The sequence below is a fragment of the Trichoderma ghanense genome, assembly GCF_004382785.1.
Source record: "Trichoderma ghanense strain CCMA-1212 chromosome Unknown scaffold_1, whole genome shotgun sequence".
Classification (NCBI taxonomy): Eukaryota; Fungi; Ascomycota; class Sordariomycetes; order Hypocreales; family Hypocreaceae; genus Trichoderma; species Trichoderma ghanense.
The window spans coordinates 312,730-326,960 of NW_027395664.1; the positions used below are offsets into that span (position 1 = coordinate 312,730).

General features: G+C 55.9%; 5 protein-coding genes across 5 annotated transcripts; 1 reads left to right on the top strand and 4 right to left on the bottom strand.

The window, feature by feature from the left end:
• Positions 1-1,710: 1,710 nt before the first annotated feature.
• Positions 1,711-3,561, bottom strand: CCMA1212_001456 (Protein phosphatase 2C-like protein; the record flags this gene model as incomplete). Its single annotated transcript, XM_073698880.1, has 2 exons — positions 1,711-2,205; positions 2,272-3,561. The coding sequence occupies 2 exons, from the start codon at positions 3,559-3,561 to the stop codon at positions 1,711-1,713; spliced, it is 1,785 nt and encodes a 594-aa protein (XP_073562721.1).
• Positions 3,562-5,897: 2,336 nt separating this feature from the next.
• On the bottom strand, positions 5,898-6,709 carry CCMA1212_001457 (DOA4-independent degradation protein 4; the record flags this gene model as incomplete). Its single annotated transcript, XM_073698881.1, has 3 exons — positions 5,898-6,038; positions 6,103-6,360; positions 6,428-6,709. 3 exons carry the CDS (start codon positions 6,707-6,709, stop codon positions 5,898-5,900), a joined length of 681 nt encoding a protein of 226 aa, XP_073562722.1.
• A 623-nt stretch (positions 6,710-7,332) lies between these two features.
• CCMA1212_001458 (Transmembrane GTPase fzo1) lies at positions 7,333-10,047 on the top strand (the record flags this gene model as incomplete). The annotated part of the gene is made up of 2 exons (XM_073698882.1): positions 7,333-9,640; positions 9,698-10,047. 2 exons carry the CDS (start codon positions 7,333-7,335, stop codon positions 10,045-10,047), a joined length of 2,658 nt encoding a protein of 885 aa, XP_073562717.1.
• A 539-nt stretch (positions 10,048-10,586) lies between these two features.
• On the bottom strand, positions 10,587-11,992 carry CCMA1212_001459 (Adenosine deaminase-like protein; the record flags this gene model as incomplete). The annotated part of the gene is made up of 4 exons (XM_073698883.1): positions 10,587-10,757; positions 10,899-11,682; positions 11,744-11,883; positions 11,963-11,992. The coding sequence occupies 4 exons, from the start codon at positions 11,990-11,992 to the stop codon at positions 10,587-10,589; spliced, it is 1,125 nt and encodes a 374-aa protein (XP_073562718.1).
• Positions 11,993-12,711: 719 nt separating this feature from the next.
• On the bottom strand, positions 12,712-13,239 carry CCMA1212_001460 (Mitochondrial import receptor subunit tom22; the record flags this gene model as incomplete). Its single annotated transcript, XM_073698884.1, has 1 exon — positions 12,712-13,239. The coding sequence occupies one exon, from the start codon at positions 13,237-13,239 to the stop codon at positions 12,712-12,714; it is 528 nt and encodes a 175-aa protein (XP_073561804.1).
• Positions 13,240-14,231: the final 992 nt, after the last annotated feature.

Sequence of the window (14,231 nt, forward strand, 5' to 3'; positions counted from 1 at the left end):
GCCAGTGGGAACCGCACGATGGGTAGCTTCGCTTTGTCAGCTGCGTACCTTATGTGAGTCTCCTCCGACTTCATGTTATCAGAGGCCCCATGCGATGACATTCCAGCCCAAAAGGCAAAAGGGCAAAGGGCAAAGGGCAAAAGACGCGCTCCCTGAACAATCTTACCAGGTGCCCACGAGAAGCTATTTCTCGTACCGCTGCCATTCATTCATCTTCGCGTGACGGCCCCATCACAACTCGTAGCTTAAGGGGGTTTAGCTGGGGACCATCAAGCCCATTTCGGGGGAGACCCCCTGGTTCCGGGAGGGGGGGGGAGGGAAGAAAAAAGNAGGGGGGGGGCTTTTTTGCAGGGGGGGCTGCTGTTGACGAGAAAGGGAAGAACAAGATTGTACTGTGTTGCTAGTACTAGATCCGTGTTATTGGACTGCACGTCTCTCATTCTTCTTCATCGGACCATGTCGACAATTTGGTGGTGAAATGAGCTTGGGCCGCCCCTAGTTGCCTTGCGCAGGCGTGCGATTGGGCCTCATCTGCAGTCCCCGATAATTTGCGCGCGATAGGACCGTGATAGGTGACGCACGACGATACATTGGTGGGTGACACACAAACCGCTCTATGAAAGAGGGAGCAGCGGTTTGTACGAGCAACGAGCCGCAATTGTTTGTTTTCGCTGTCCCGTAGACGACTTCCCTTGAAGATGGCGATGCCAACGATGCCATTATTGTTGCCGTTGTTGTTGACGTGAACTGGCTTTCCGTGACAGCGATACAGTAGTGACAAGTCTCTCAAACAACATCTCGCACCAACATGCAAAACGCCTTCACAATGCGTAGAGTGGCTGAAACGCACGTCTTGCAGCTGCTGTCTGCAAAAGAAAGCCCCCCATCCCTGCCAGATTATCTACTAGTGCTGCTTTTAGCGTCCCAAGGAGGGGAGGCTTGGGCCGCGCAGAAGTCGGCCGCGCAACTGCTGGTGGAGGCTTTGCTGCAGGCTGTTGATTAGTCCCGCTGGTAGCTTGGATGGCCTCGATATGCAAGGGAGCATCAAGAACTCGCAGATAATCTATAGCCGCTTCATTAGGGTTGAGACTTCAGCCTCGCCGATTCACGGTAGCTACCTTGTATGCCCAACACAAGACAAGGCTACCCTGAACATCTGCTGTGTCTACAAAGTGCTAAACCACCGATAAGAGAACTATGCAATAGGAAGCAACGCCATGCTTCTCTCAACGTCATCTCACCCAGTAAACACGCAGTGATAGTGTCCAAAGCATCCAGGTCAATAACAAGTCAATAATGTAGCTGTGTGATCAAGTCTTGTCTCGCCCAGCAAGGCCAACGTCATCTCGCCCTCTTACATAAGATACCAATACATGAAGCGTACAAAAAGCCTGGCCGTGCCATCTTATTCCAACCGTACGCTCACTGCAATCCTATCAATGCATCAGCCTCGCCGCCCAGTCGTCTTTCTCTACCACAGTGCTGTAGTCTTCTCATCCCCTAACACAGATCCTCCTAAAACACCCATCCCGTTGACGCAGTGCTTCCAACGTCTGCAAATGCCGCATGTACTGCTGCTTCTCTGTATATCTGGGTCGTCTTGGCTGCCACAACCACCCTTGCCTAATAGTCCAGTGGAAATGCTCATCCAATTGACTCAGTCGCGACCTGGTTTGCGGTCTCTGGCCGGGCGGCAAGGGTGTGTGAATCCTAGGCGTCTGCCGGCACCTTTGCTTCCAGTTTTGATGCGGGGGCGGCAACGGCCGGGCTTTCGCCTGTAGCCAGCTCGGGGCTGTCGGCCTCCTCCATGGCCACGGGTTCCTCGACCAATGCGTCGCCCAGGCTCGTGGGAACAAACCCCCCCTCTTCTTGCGGGGGAGCACTGTCGTAGCCGCGTCCACTATTGCTGGCTGACACGCCCACCGCTGGAGTCGTTCCCTCGGCAATCTTCTGCTTGGTGTCCATGATGATCTTGTCCACTTCGCTGACCTTGGCCGAGGCCCCGTTGTTCGCTTCGGGTTCCGTGTCCTGGCGAGCCTGGCTCTGCGCAAGAGCCTCCTTGTCCAGCCGCACAATCATACATGACAGGTTATCCGTGCTAAATCGGCTGAGGGCGTGATCAACTAAGATCTTGGATCCCTCGCTCGGGTCCTGGATATCGCGGACGAGATCGACAGCCTCCTGGTCGCTGCAGACATCCCACAACTATTGGTCAAACTGTTAGCGTACACTCCTTCCAAATCAACGTCATCTTTGCCACACGCAACTTACCCCATCGCAAGCAATAATGATAAACTCGTCAAGGTCATGTTGTATGACCGTTTCCGTAGTGTATGGGTGTCCCGTCACAAGATCCTTCATATAGGTGTCTCCAAGTGCTCTGGTGACAGCCAAGACTCCGTTGACACGGTTGTTGAGGATGAGGCCGCCGGCGTTGGAGATTCGCTTTCCTTCGTTCTCGTCACTACCCTTGTGATCGTAGGAAAGGCGCAGGGCCTTGCCGCTGCGACAGAGAATGATTCGCGCATCTCCCACGTTGGCTGTGTACAGAACACGCTGTCGACTAGCCATGCCACGGAGCTTGGCAGTTATAGACTCGTTGGGAACGGCTTGCGATGCTTCCGACTGGCCATCCTTTTCCTTTTCTGGCTCTTGTGACTTGTTCAGTGCTTTGCCGGCAGCAACGTTTGCGGCGGCGGGAGCAATGGCAAGGGAGCCGGTGATGGATCGTTCGCTCGGCACACGTTCCTCCCAGCGAAGCACGGCAATGGCAGCCGTGCACCCGCTGTTCTTGAGCGGCAGCTTCTCGAGCTGGGCGTCGACAGCCGTGAACGTCATGTCCAGGAGCTCTGGGATCGGCATGTTGGGGTGTTTCCGTATCATGTCTTCCAGGATGATGTGCAGCTTCTTGCCGCACCAGTCCGCGGCAAACGTGCCGGCATGCCCATCGAAGATGGCAAAGTAGCCGTTATCCGACTCGGAGACCTCTCGGCGGGAGACATCCTTGTCGTCCTTACTTGACTTGTCCTTTCCGGCGGCCGAGTCGACGGCCGGGGCCGGCGTGTCCAAGAAGTTGTAGAGAAAGGCATGCGTGTCCTCCATGGTACGGCGGCACTTCTTGTTCCTATCTTCCCAGACGCCGACGCGGAAGGTTGACTTTGGCCCCGGGAACGAGTCGCCGGCTGAGTTGTTGTGCTGGCCCTGGGGCACGGCGAGGGCTGGGTCCTGCTTGCCGAGCTTCTGCAGCGGCGTCTGAGCGCCCGCCTCCGACCCGGAGCGGCCAACCTGGGAGAAGTTGAGCGAGTTCCTGGCCGAGGCTAGCAGGCTGCTGGCCTTGCTGCCGACGCCGCTACTCCTGCGCTTCTTGTCGCCCGTGTCCTGGCGGGTGGGCGGGCTGCCATTGCCGCTGCGCTTCTCGCCGCCGGCGGCCTGGTCTGCGTTGCTGATGGGCACGGCAGCCGAGGCCGCGGGCGGGCTGCCCTCGGGGGAGGGCGACTTGCCGTCGCTCTTGGAATCGTCCAGCTTGGGCCCCGACGAGTTGCTCGAGACGCCACCAAACATTCTATTCAGCAGACTTCCTCCGTGCGAGGAGAGACTGCGACGCTTGCTACCTGCCAGTTTTGTGGAGGAGGAAGAAGGACTTCCGGCGGCCGGGGATGGACGAAGTTGGCTCGAGTTATAACGTCGATGTTCGCAGGGCCGGGGAGCAACCCAAGGCGAGGCAGCGGCTGTTGGGACTCGGCTGCAGGGACAGACGGGTATGAGGGAGGGTATGAGCGTCTGCGTCGTTCGCGGGGTTGCGGTTGGGATTCACGGACGGCTGTCGCACGCGTGATTGGATGGTCCAGGCGCCTAGTTGCAGCGGCGATTCGAGATGGATGGGTTGGATGCGAGCTCCAGAGGGACCTGTCGGTGTCTCAGGGGGTTCGGCAGTGCTGGGCGTGAGCTGTGGCAGTGAGCTTGCGGGACTTGAAGCTGGTCGAATGGCTTGGGCAGTGTGTAGGTTGTGGGTTGTAGGTGACCCAGTAGGAGTGATGATGGTGGACGGGATGGATATGCTGGGGATCTGGGACTTTCGGGCACTGGAGGGTGGAAGCGCCACCCATCCGATCAATACTTTATGCCACGCCCTAGGCGGGGACAGCGGACAGCGGGGAGGATCACCTAAGTAAGGACCCCCAATGGTGGCTGCTGTTAGTGCAGTACAAGGCAACTCCGATATGGGTAATATGGGTAATATGGGGAGTCGGTTAACTGGAACTGCTGCTGGTGGAAGGCGAATACCAGGTAGAGAGGGTGCTAAGGCTCATGCTCAGGCAAATGCTGTGCCCCGTGATGCCGCAAACTTCGTGCAGCAAGTTGCCTCATGGACGTTGTTTCTGTGGCAGGCTGTGGCAATTTGCAATCCGTGGTAGAAGTCAAGGCAAACAGCTGGAAGCACATGGTGCCAATGGGGTTGTGACTGATTGTGACTGGCAGGGCTCGGATCAGAGGCAAACGAGGGGACGATCAGATGGGCACAAGGAGAACAACATACCGAACGCCGGGGGGGCTTTTTGCTCGAGGTTAATCAACAGAAACGACACAGACGAAGCGATTGCTGCGAAGACGATGCATCGAAGAGGAAAGCGGTGAATTTCCTCTTCACTGACATGGCTGAGTTCAAGGTGAGAGGCATTGGTAACGGGCCTATCCATCATGAGGTATCTGCAACAAGCTGGCTCCCCAGCGCTTCCAATATCGAGACAGCTCCGGATCTCTTGCCTAGAGACTACCTCTTTACCTGGTACGTCTAGATGAGTAGGTATCCCATCGACCCTGTGCTTGGCACTGCACATTCTACAGCTGCATATTACCTACCTGGGTACAAAGCACACAAGGTACAGACAAGGACATACAGGCATCCGTGCATTCTCACGTCGCCTCAACCAGGCATGCCAACCGCCCATCCGCCGTCCCGGCTGTTTGGACAATGGGTACAAATCCGGCACCGCTGCTTGTTTGGCCCTCCTGAGGCAAAGCACTGTCCACCCAAGATGCAGCAGAAGCAGCACCAAGGGAATGTCACAGCTCGGCGATTGCACTCCTAAGCAGCCATGTAAGGGGACGGCACACGTACGCGTACGTCGATGCGGAGGTGCTCTTGGCAACGCTCCAATCCAATCGTGGATGCGTCCGATTGATTCGTCAATTTGATGCTTCAATATGCTATAGTTTGTGCTTATGATTGGTAGACGGGCAGCCCTGCGTGTTGCCACTTGATCTGGCATTTGCTGCGGAGGATGATGCTCTCCCACCATAGCCCTTATTCCGCGGGCAAGACCGTAATCGCCGAGGGTGGGAATCGCCGAGGACGGGAGGTTGCAGAAGGTCGGAGGTTGGTGCATGCATAAGGTAGATGTCGCATTGACCGCACTCAATCTTGACATCGAGGATGCAGCCAGTATGTGTTTCTTCACCGTCAAGTCGTGCCAATATGCATACACCTAGGCCATAATCCTACCGCGCAATCAGGAATGAGTGCCTCTGTGGTGCTTCCTATTCATTCGCAACGAGGCAAACATACCTCTGATCAATTACCGTAACAAAAAAAAATCTCTGCACACATAGTTATATCTGCAAGTGTATCTTCAAATCATAATGGCAATCAACACCCCTTGCGCCCAAGAAAACGTGACACGGCTCAACTCCCATCCAAGCTCCTCCACGTACAGGTATATAATGACAAGCAGGCTTTCGTCTTCTAGATCATACGGCTTGCGACTGGCCCACGGCCCCTTGTCAGGTTTGCCTTGCATTCTGGTCTTTCGTCGAGTTCAGACAAATTATTTCAAAGGCTACTCCAGGTCGTCTCAATCATTATTTCGTGGCGGGTTGTTTCAAAAGACAGCAAGTGCTTACTTGCGGAGGCTGTCGAGTCGGGCTTGAAGGTCATCGTCGACCGGGTCACCGCTGCCGCCTCCCCCAGCCCCCACGGCTTGCGCAACCTTGCCCTCGGATAAAGCAGAGTTGCCCAAGGCGGTGGGCGTTTCCCCGAGCTGTCATCCAAAAGTCAGTCATGCCGGGCATCGAGTCTGAAACGGGATACGAATGCAGTCTTACAGCTTGGTTCAAGTCTATGCCAATCTCTTCCAGGACTTGCTCAACGACCTCGTCGCCCTCCTCTTCGATCCCAACATCCATGGCATCATCAACGGCGTCGTCCATCATCTCTTGCCGCTGCTCCATGATGTCGTTTTCGCGCTCAAACTCCATGGCAATGCGTTGCAACTGTGGGAGGTTCATGGACTTGTTCATGCTGCTCAGGGCCATCGTGGCGCCCTTCATGGCCTGCATCATCTGCTCGTTGGTGCGGTAGGTCTGGCGTCAATCAACCGTTAGCAAGCGCATCGCCGCAGTCGCTGCCGGCGCCGAAACACCATCGTACCTGAAGCCGCAGAGAAATCTTTTGCAGCTGGCTGCGCATGCCGTAGAACTTTTCAATGTACCGCCGTGTGCGCACCAGGTCCTTGGCTTGGATCTTGCACGCCCCCATCTGCCCGTTCTTGGCGCTCGTCTTGATCTGCTGAATCAGCGTCTTCTCCTGCTTCTCCAGCTTGACCCGGGTCTGGTCGAGTTCGCGGATCGCCTTGTCGAGCATGCGCTGGTTCTTGCGCAGACGCTCGGCCGGCGTCATGCGCTTGCCAAAGGCCCATTCGAGGATCTGCATTGCACGCCGAGGTTAGGTGCCGCTTTGGACGGGCAGTGAGCATCAAGGCATTGCCTCACATTCATGGTGATGACGACGGCTCGTCTTGCGGAAACAGCAACAGCGGCGGTGTCGTGTTATGTCGGCCTAGAAGATGGGCTGGGTGATGAAGTCGTTCGCGTGAGGATATCGTGATGAAGCAGAAGACAAGTTGGACGGCATCTGCCTAGCAGTAGCGGAGAGCCCAAAGAGCGACGTCGTTCTGCATGTTTGCGGGTTGGCAGGACGTCAGTCTGCCAAGCATGTACCCTTGCCGCGACCAACCGGGGCAAAGATACTTTGGCCTCCCCAGGCTTTGATGAATGGGCCAACGATAAGATAGCCTGTGCGCTTCCCGAACTTGAGCCGAGCAGCTAGACCAATCAGGGGAGCTGCGTCACCTGGGGAGGCGGCAATTTGCTTAAACATCATGCAACCTTTTTACTGACGAACCCGATCCAAAGCCCGACCCTCGCGCCCCTACCCGACCTTTTCTTCACCTTTCTTCGCCTTCTTCGCCTCTTCACCCCCTGGCCTCCCGACAGCATCATCACCAGCACTCATCGCCGCCCGACAATGCTGCGGGCAGCCAGTCCTTGACCAGCATGAGCCAGGAATACTTCAACGACAAGGGCAAGGCGCCCGCCATCCGCGCCTCCGACGATGCGAACCTCGATGCCGCGGGCTCGGCCGGAGGACGGCCCAACTACATGACGGTCGGCAGCGGCACCACCTCGGAGCACGCCGCTCGGCTGCAGAGCATGCTCGACGTCGACTCGGGATACGGAGGCAGCATCATGGGCGACGACCCCGGCATGTGGGACGGGCAGGCGCACGGCGGCCGGCAACAGTCCGGAGCCATTCACCAGATGTGGTACAACTCGCAGAGGGCGACGCTCGGCCGCTCCATCAACAAGGTGCTGGACCTGCTGCACGGCCTGCGCGAGATGAACACGGTGTGGCCGGCGCACTACCCGTCGGTCCAGCGAGCAGAGAAGATGGAGTCCGATGTGCCCCGTCCCGGCATCCTGCACTCGTCGACAATGGAAGACGTCACAGCGAGAGCCAGCCAGGCACCTCCGCCCATGCTTCGAAGGGCCATGACAAGCCTCGAAGATACGTCAGCCGAGTCGAGCCAGGCGGCTGAGGCTCGTCCTACGCCGGAGCCGCGGCTCGTTTCCCCTTCGATTGCGCAGGAGTTTTCGGTGTTGAAACTGGATTTGAAGCTGGGAGCTCTGCATCAAGCCGAGCTGGTGCACTCGCTAGAGAAAGGCTCTATCGCATCGCTCTTGGACGGCAAAATCAGCTCCAGCATCAAGCATCTCGTGTCCCTTCGCGAGCGTATCGAGGACACATCAAGCAAGGTGCTCATCACAGGCGATCTGAACGCGGGCAAGTCGACGTTCTGCAATGCCCTTTTGCGGCGGAAAGTCCTTCCTGAGGATCAGCAGCCCTGCACGGCCATTTTTTGCGAGGTGCTGGACGCTCGCGAGAACGCAGGCATTGAGGAAGTCCATGCGGTCCACAAGGAGATGGTTTACAACCGAAACGACGAGTCTACCTATGATGCATACTCCCTCCAGGAACTGGAACGAATCGTGATTGACAACGAAAAGTACATGCAGTGCAAGGTTTACGTCAAGGATGTCCGGACAATTGACGAATCTCTCCTCAGCAACGGTGTTGTTGACATTGCCCTCATCGATGCCCCCGGCCTGAACTCGGACACGACCAAGACGACGGCCATTTTTGCTCGACAGGAGGAGATTGACGTCGTCGTGTTTGTTGTTTCTGCGGCAAACCATTTTACGCAGTCCGCCAAGGAGTTCATTTGGGCTGCTGCTGCGGAGAAGGCGTACATCTTCATCGTCGTGAACGGCTACGACTTCATCAGGGACAAGGAGCGATGCCAGAAGATGATCCTGGATCAGGTTGCGGGGCTGAGCCCACGCACGCACAAGGAGGCATCGGAGCTCGTTCACTTTGTCTCGAGCAACGTCATCCCAATGGCACCTTCGCCTCCCGGCGGACCCAGCGGCGGAGGCGGCAGTGGTAGCGGCAGTGGAGGGGGTGACGACCCCCACGATGACAACGGCAAGGGCAAGGACCTGGACAAGGTTCGAGACTTTGAGAAGCTCGAGCAGTCCCTGCGCAGATTTGTGCTGGAAAAGCGAGCGAGGTCAAAGCTTGCCCCCGCGAGGACATATCTGCTCAACATCCTCAACGACGTCAACACGCTGGCAACCGTCAACCACGAGGTGGCTCAGTCCGAGTATGACCGCGTCACTCAGGAACTCAAGGAGCTTGAGCCGCAGATCCTCGCCAGCAAGAAGGCTCGCTCAGAGGTGGATGAGCAGGTGGTCCAGAACATCGAAGAGACGTGCAAGGACGTGTATGAGCACACTCGAGGGCAGCTCAACGCCGCCATCAGCTATGCCGGGAGCACCAAGTACGACATTCCATACCCGGGTCTGTTTGGCGCCTTTGGATACGCCGACGACCTCAAGGATGCCATCCTCTCTCACATTGCCGATTCTGTCAGCAGCTGCGAGGACTACGCCCGAGCCCAAACGGTCAAGGGCGTCAACTCCATCAAGCAGCTCGGCCTGCTCCACGTCGGCGACGAATTCCAAAACCTCCACTTCCGGCCAGACGTCATGTTCCGCCGAAAGAAGGACGCCCTGGCCCGCCAGGTGGACGTGCCTACCGAGTTTGCCGACTTTGTGGATTTTTCCACCCTGATGCATAGCCAGGAGAAGTTTGCTGGTACGGGCATGGCCTTGACCGTTGCCGGCGCGCTGGTCCCTCGCATGCTGGGAATGAATTCCTGGGTGGACCACGCCATCACCGCGACGCGGATTATGGGCAATGATAACCTTCGCAAGCTCATCTTGCCTGGCATCGTCGTTGCCGGTATGTGACCCCCTTTATAACTATATGTGTAGCGGTTGCTGACTGATGTGTCTCTAGCCGTGGCCGCTTCGGCGTATATCCTCCAGCAGATTCCCAACTCTCTCCCCCACCGACTAGCCAGGAAGATTGAAGCACAGCTGTCCGAGATAGACTACGTCCACACCAACGCCTCCCGCATCTCAGGCTCAGTCCGCACGGTCCTGCGCATGCCCGCCGACAACCTGCGCGTGGGCCTCGAGCACAGCGTCAAGGACCTGAACAAGAAGCGCGACGAGACGGTCAAGGTCAAGGGCGAGAGCGAGCGGGCCTCCAAATTCTTCCGCAAGCTGGTGAACGAGAGCCAGGTGCAGAAGAACATGGTGGAGGGCGTCGACCTGGACGCACCGCCGCAGCAGATTCCGCACTGAGCGCGAGATTAGGCAAGGATTCAGGTTTTGACATGACGTGTGATGAAACGAAATAGAATGGGACTCATGATGCTTTTTGCAGTTTCTCCTGCTGTTCTTCTCGGGCGTTTAAAGGATTGTGGAGATGGAGAAAAAAACGAAACGATGCGCTATGGAGTGCTGTTCCTGATGAGATACAAAAAAATGGAGAGAGCATGGGAGGCCAAAAATGAAGATGAGAACTTTTATTCCAAAAGGAGCGGAAAGGGGGAAAGGAGAATGAATGGAAGCCATTGGATGGATTGAGCTGTTACTACTACCTCTCTGCTCTCCCAAGTTTGTACCTGGTTTTTCCCTGTCGACGAGCAAGCCATAGCAGCGTTATGATGGAAATGTCCTTTTGTGTAGTACGAACAGTTGGTATAAGCGCAGTCTCAGGCTCGCAATACAAACAGAAGTTAAGGAAAGTGTGTTATCCCATTTGTCCTTGGGACGTCCGCTGGCTGGTTCATGCGCCATTGCTGTTTGTCTTTATCACTTGCAGTCCAGTTGATGGCACTTCAAGTCCACATGATGCGCCGCAGTCTCTCCTTCTCCTGCTCGCCGCCAAAGATGTGATCTATAGATTCCCTGGCGAGGGCACAGATTTGAGACTTATCGAGGTGGAAGTGCTGCGCGACGAGGCGGTATTCGTTGGATAGGGGGCTGCCGAAGATGCCCACGTCGTCCGTCTATAGAGGTCAGTCAGTTTTTGCCTCTTCATTACAACAAAGAATACGACAAATTCGAATATCGTCGTATAGTCACTGAAATGGCAAGGCTGTAACAAGGAGACGGGAGGGAAAGAAAGAGAAAGAAAGAGAAAAACGCACCCCAAGAGTCACCTTAACCCCCTCCACAGCCCTCCACCCCCCAAAATGATGCCCCTCGAAGCCCCCCGTTACCATGCCCGCCCAGACGTTACAGCTCAAGCACAGCTCCAGGCACACTTGGTCTTTTCTCCGCGCAATTTCTTGCTTCGACTCTTCGTCCTCCCAGATGACGTGGCCGAGACGGTGCGGGCGCCAGGAGAGTAGGGTGCGCAGCTCGGCGGGGGAGGCGCTGGATGGAGTCTCTGCGAAGTGGACTGTGATGCCGAGGCCTGCGGCGCGGGCTTTTTGGAAGAGGGGGGTGAAGAGGGAGATTTGGCCGTTGGGGAGGGCGGTTGGGTCGCCGCAGAGATCGAGGCCTACGATTATGGGGGACTCGGACCTGGACTCGGACGGAGACGGAGACGAAGGAGAAGGAGAAGAAGAAGAAGAAGTGTGGTTGTTGTTGTTGTTGTTGTTGTTGTTGTTGTTGTTGTTGAAGGAAGATAGTGCGAGAGAGAGTACAGACGAGGCCTTTTCAAAGTCGTGCCGTCTATCTATGGACAGAATGAGTCGTGTATGCAGCTCAGGATTGGCTGCTTCAAAGGCGGAGATTGTGTCCACGATGATGGAAATGTACCGCTCTGCGGAGAGATGAGGCGTCGAGCGGGGCGTTGTCCGAAGCTCGAGGTAGACGACGCCGTCTTGGAGGAAGGATTGCAGGACGGATGTCGTTGCGCGGCGGAGGGAGGGCTCGTCTGTTAGGAGGGCGTAGATGTATTTGCTGAAGAGGGGGAAGAAGCTGCCTCTTCACGTTAGTAGTTTCGGGCGATGAGATGGAGGGAGCGGGGGGTAGAGGAGGGAGTTACGTTTCGAGGTTGAAGTCGTGTTTGCCTTCTGGAATGACGAGGAGAGGGTCTTGGAGGGCGGTTGAGCCGGAGGCGGATTTGGTGAGCCAGATTTCGTGGAGGGTTTGGCGGGAGATGCTGCCTGTGAGATGAGCGTGGAGCTGGAGAAGCACATCATGTCAGAAGAGGTTTTTCTTTGCTTGGTAAATGTTTGTGACGAGGGGGGGGGGAGAGACGAACCTCGATTTTCGGCAGGGCTACAAAGTCCATGGCTGTTGACTGTTTGTGCTTACGGGATGTTGTTACGGAGAGAGGGAGGAGATGGTGTTGTGAGGGTGATGAGGGTTCCTTTGATGAGATGAGGTTCAAAATGGCCCCGCAGTTGGAAGCTTACATGTGAGAGGAGCCCTCAGCAAATGCCAATAGGTATTACAGACGCAACATACATATTCACTCAAGCACGGATCTACAACATCATCGCACATTCTGATAGCAGAAGAAGGGCACAGAACTCAATATAGACCTCATCCAGAGTAGAGATGGCATCAATAAGGCTTCTAGTGCATAGAAAAATCCTCCCCATGGTCCCTGACAGCTATAACCTCCCATGTCCACTCCGGATCCATACCCAGCAGCTGTCGGGCAGGCAAAAATGATATATATATAAGTAGCTGATGCGCCATCAGCCCGCCCTCGCCCCTTTGATCCGAAAGGGTTATTGTACAAGAATGGAGGGGACCTTTTGCTTGATCTCGCTTCCAGGTCTTCACTCCACGATATATCATCAACCATCCCCCTCCCGTCATTGTAAGTGTAAGCCAGTCATAACATTAGAACCAAAATGCTTTCCCAGTTCCAAGCACCTGCCTTGTTTACCATGTGACGCCCCAATTTGCAATCTTCCACTTTTCGCCTTCGTTCTTCGTCCTTTTTTTCAAACAGGCTTTTTTCTCTCTTGTTTCTTTCAATCCACGTTCGTTTCATCAAGCTCACAGCGCCGGCTTGGCCTGCTCAGACCCCAGCGCCGCGCCAACCTGCTCCGCCGTGCTCGGCTCCGCACCCGCAGTCAGCAGCTCGCTGCCCGTCTGGCGCATGTTGTACTCCTGCTCCATGGCCGTCAGCTGCTGGTCCTCGGCAAACGACAGCGCAAACGGCACGCCCAGGAAGAGCGCCGACGTGGTGATGACCCAGGCGCTCTTGCCGCCGAACGACAGGGCGCTCCAGGCGGCGCCGGCGACGGCGTTGACGCGGCTCGAGACCCAGCCGCGGGTCGTGGGCGGGATGATGTCGCGAAGGGCGTACAGGCGCTCGGCGAGCGTCTCTTCTGAGGGGTCAAAGTCGGACTCGTTGGAGATTTCGGATTCTGCGCTAGAGTTAGAAGGGCGGTGTTGTTGGGAGGGGACTAGATGGGAAGGCTCGGAGCAGGGCATACCGGTATCGGTAAAGTCGTCGTCCTCGATTTCAACAGCGTGGGCGTGCTGGAAGTGCTCGTCCTCGACCTCGGTAAGGGTGACCATCTTGATGTGTGTTTTATGTGGGTGTCTAGAAGAAGGGCGACGGGATGCTCAATGAATCCGGAGTTGAGCAGGCTGTGATTTGATATCGCTAGAAGTGGCGATACAAAAGTTGTCGTAATGCGGGGCACTCGAAATTCGTGTCCTTGTTCCGTCGTCGTCTTTCCTCTGGGCGTTGACAATGCCGAATAAAGACCAGTCGTGGTGTGGAAGCCGGTTCAGGACCTGGAGCAATTGTTTGGGTGACGGAGATGGTTGATGTTACTGCGTCGGTTGCGGCATTCGACGATTCGAGTCAAAATTTTTGGCTCTTCTCACGTCAAGCCGGTTATGGGTCTCTTGGCCGCCGGTCGTTGGTGGTTTAGCCGAAGATGTCGCAACGGTCACGTGCCCCCTTCTCTGCATTCGTCTCGTCCGCTCGAATATGTGATGGACTTCTTCGCACCTGTACAAGGGCGTTGCATCCTGTGTTAATGACAAGGCCTCTGCTGAAGAGCATCTCTAGAAGGTATCTCTAGAAGCATCGACACCAATCGGCCCTGTCTCATCTCCCTGTCAAGGCGCCGTCGGTCGGCGTATCTCGAGTGTGACAAAACCTCAGCCGCCGCCTTGTGCCCCAGTGGCTGCTATAACTCTCAGCTGAAGATTCTAAAAATACAACTTGGATATCATTATCCAGCACTTCCAAGGCGACGGTGGCCATAAGCTCAGTCTTGTATGTATGTAGTCTAGTATGTACTCGTATGTCGTCCATCGTGAACCACACACCACACCAATCCGTCAATCCCAATCCTCCGTAAAAGCTAAGGTAGTACTTCAAAATACCTAAACCGGGCAGACAATTTTCTCTTAAACCAATCATGATGTCATCACGAGTTCCCTCGAGGCAAAAGGCCCCGTTAATGACTTTGCATGTCCGCTGCGTGCCGCTTGTACCAAACTGTTACGTAGAACGAAAATTTCAACATTCTGCAAATCCTCCTCGCATATTCTCG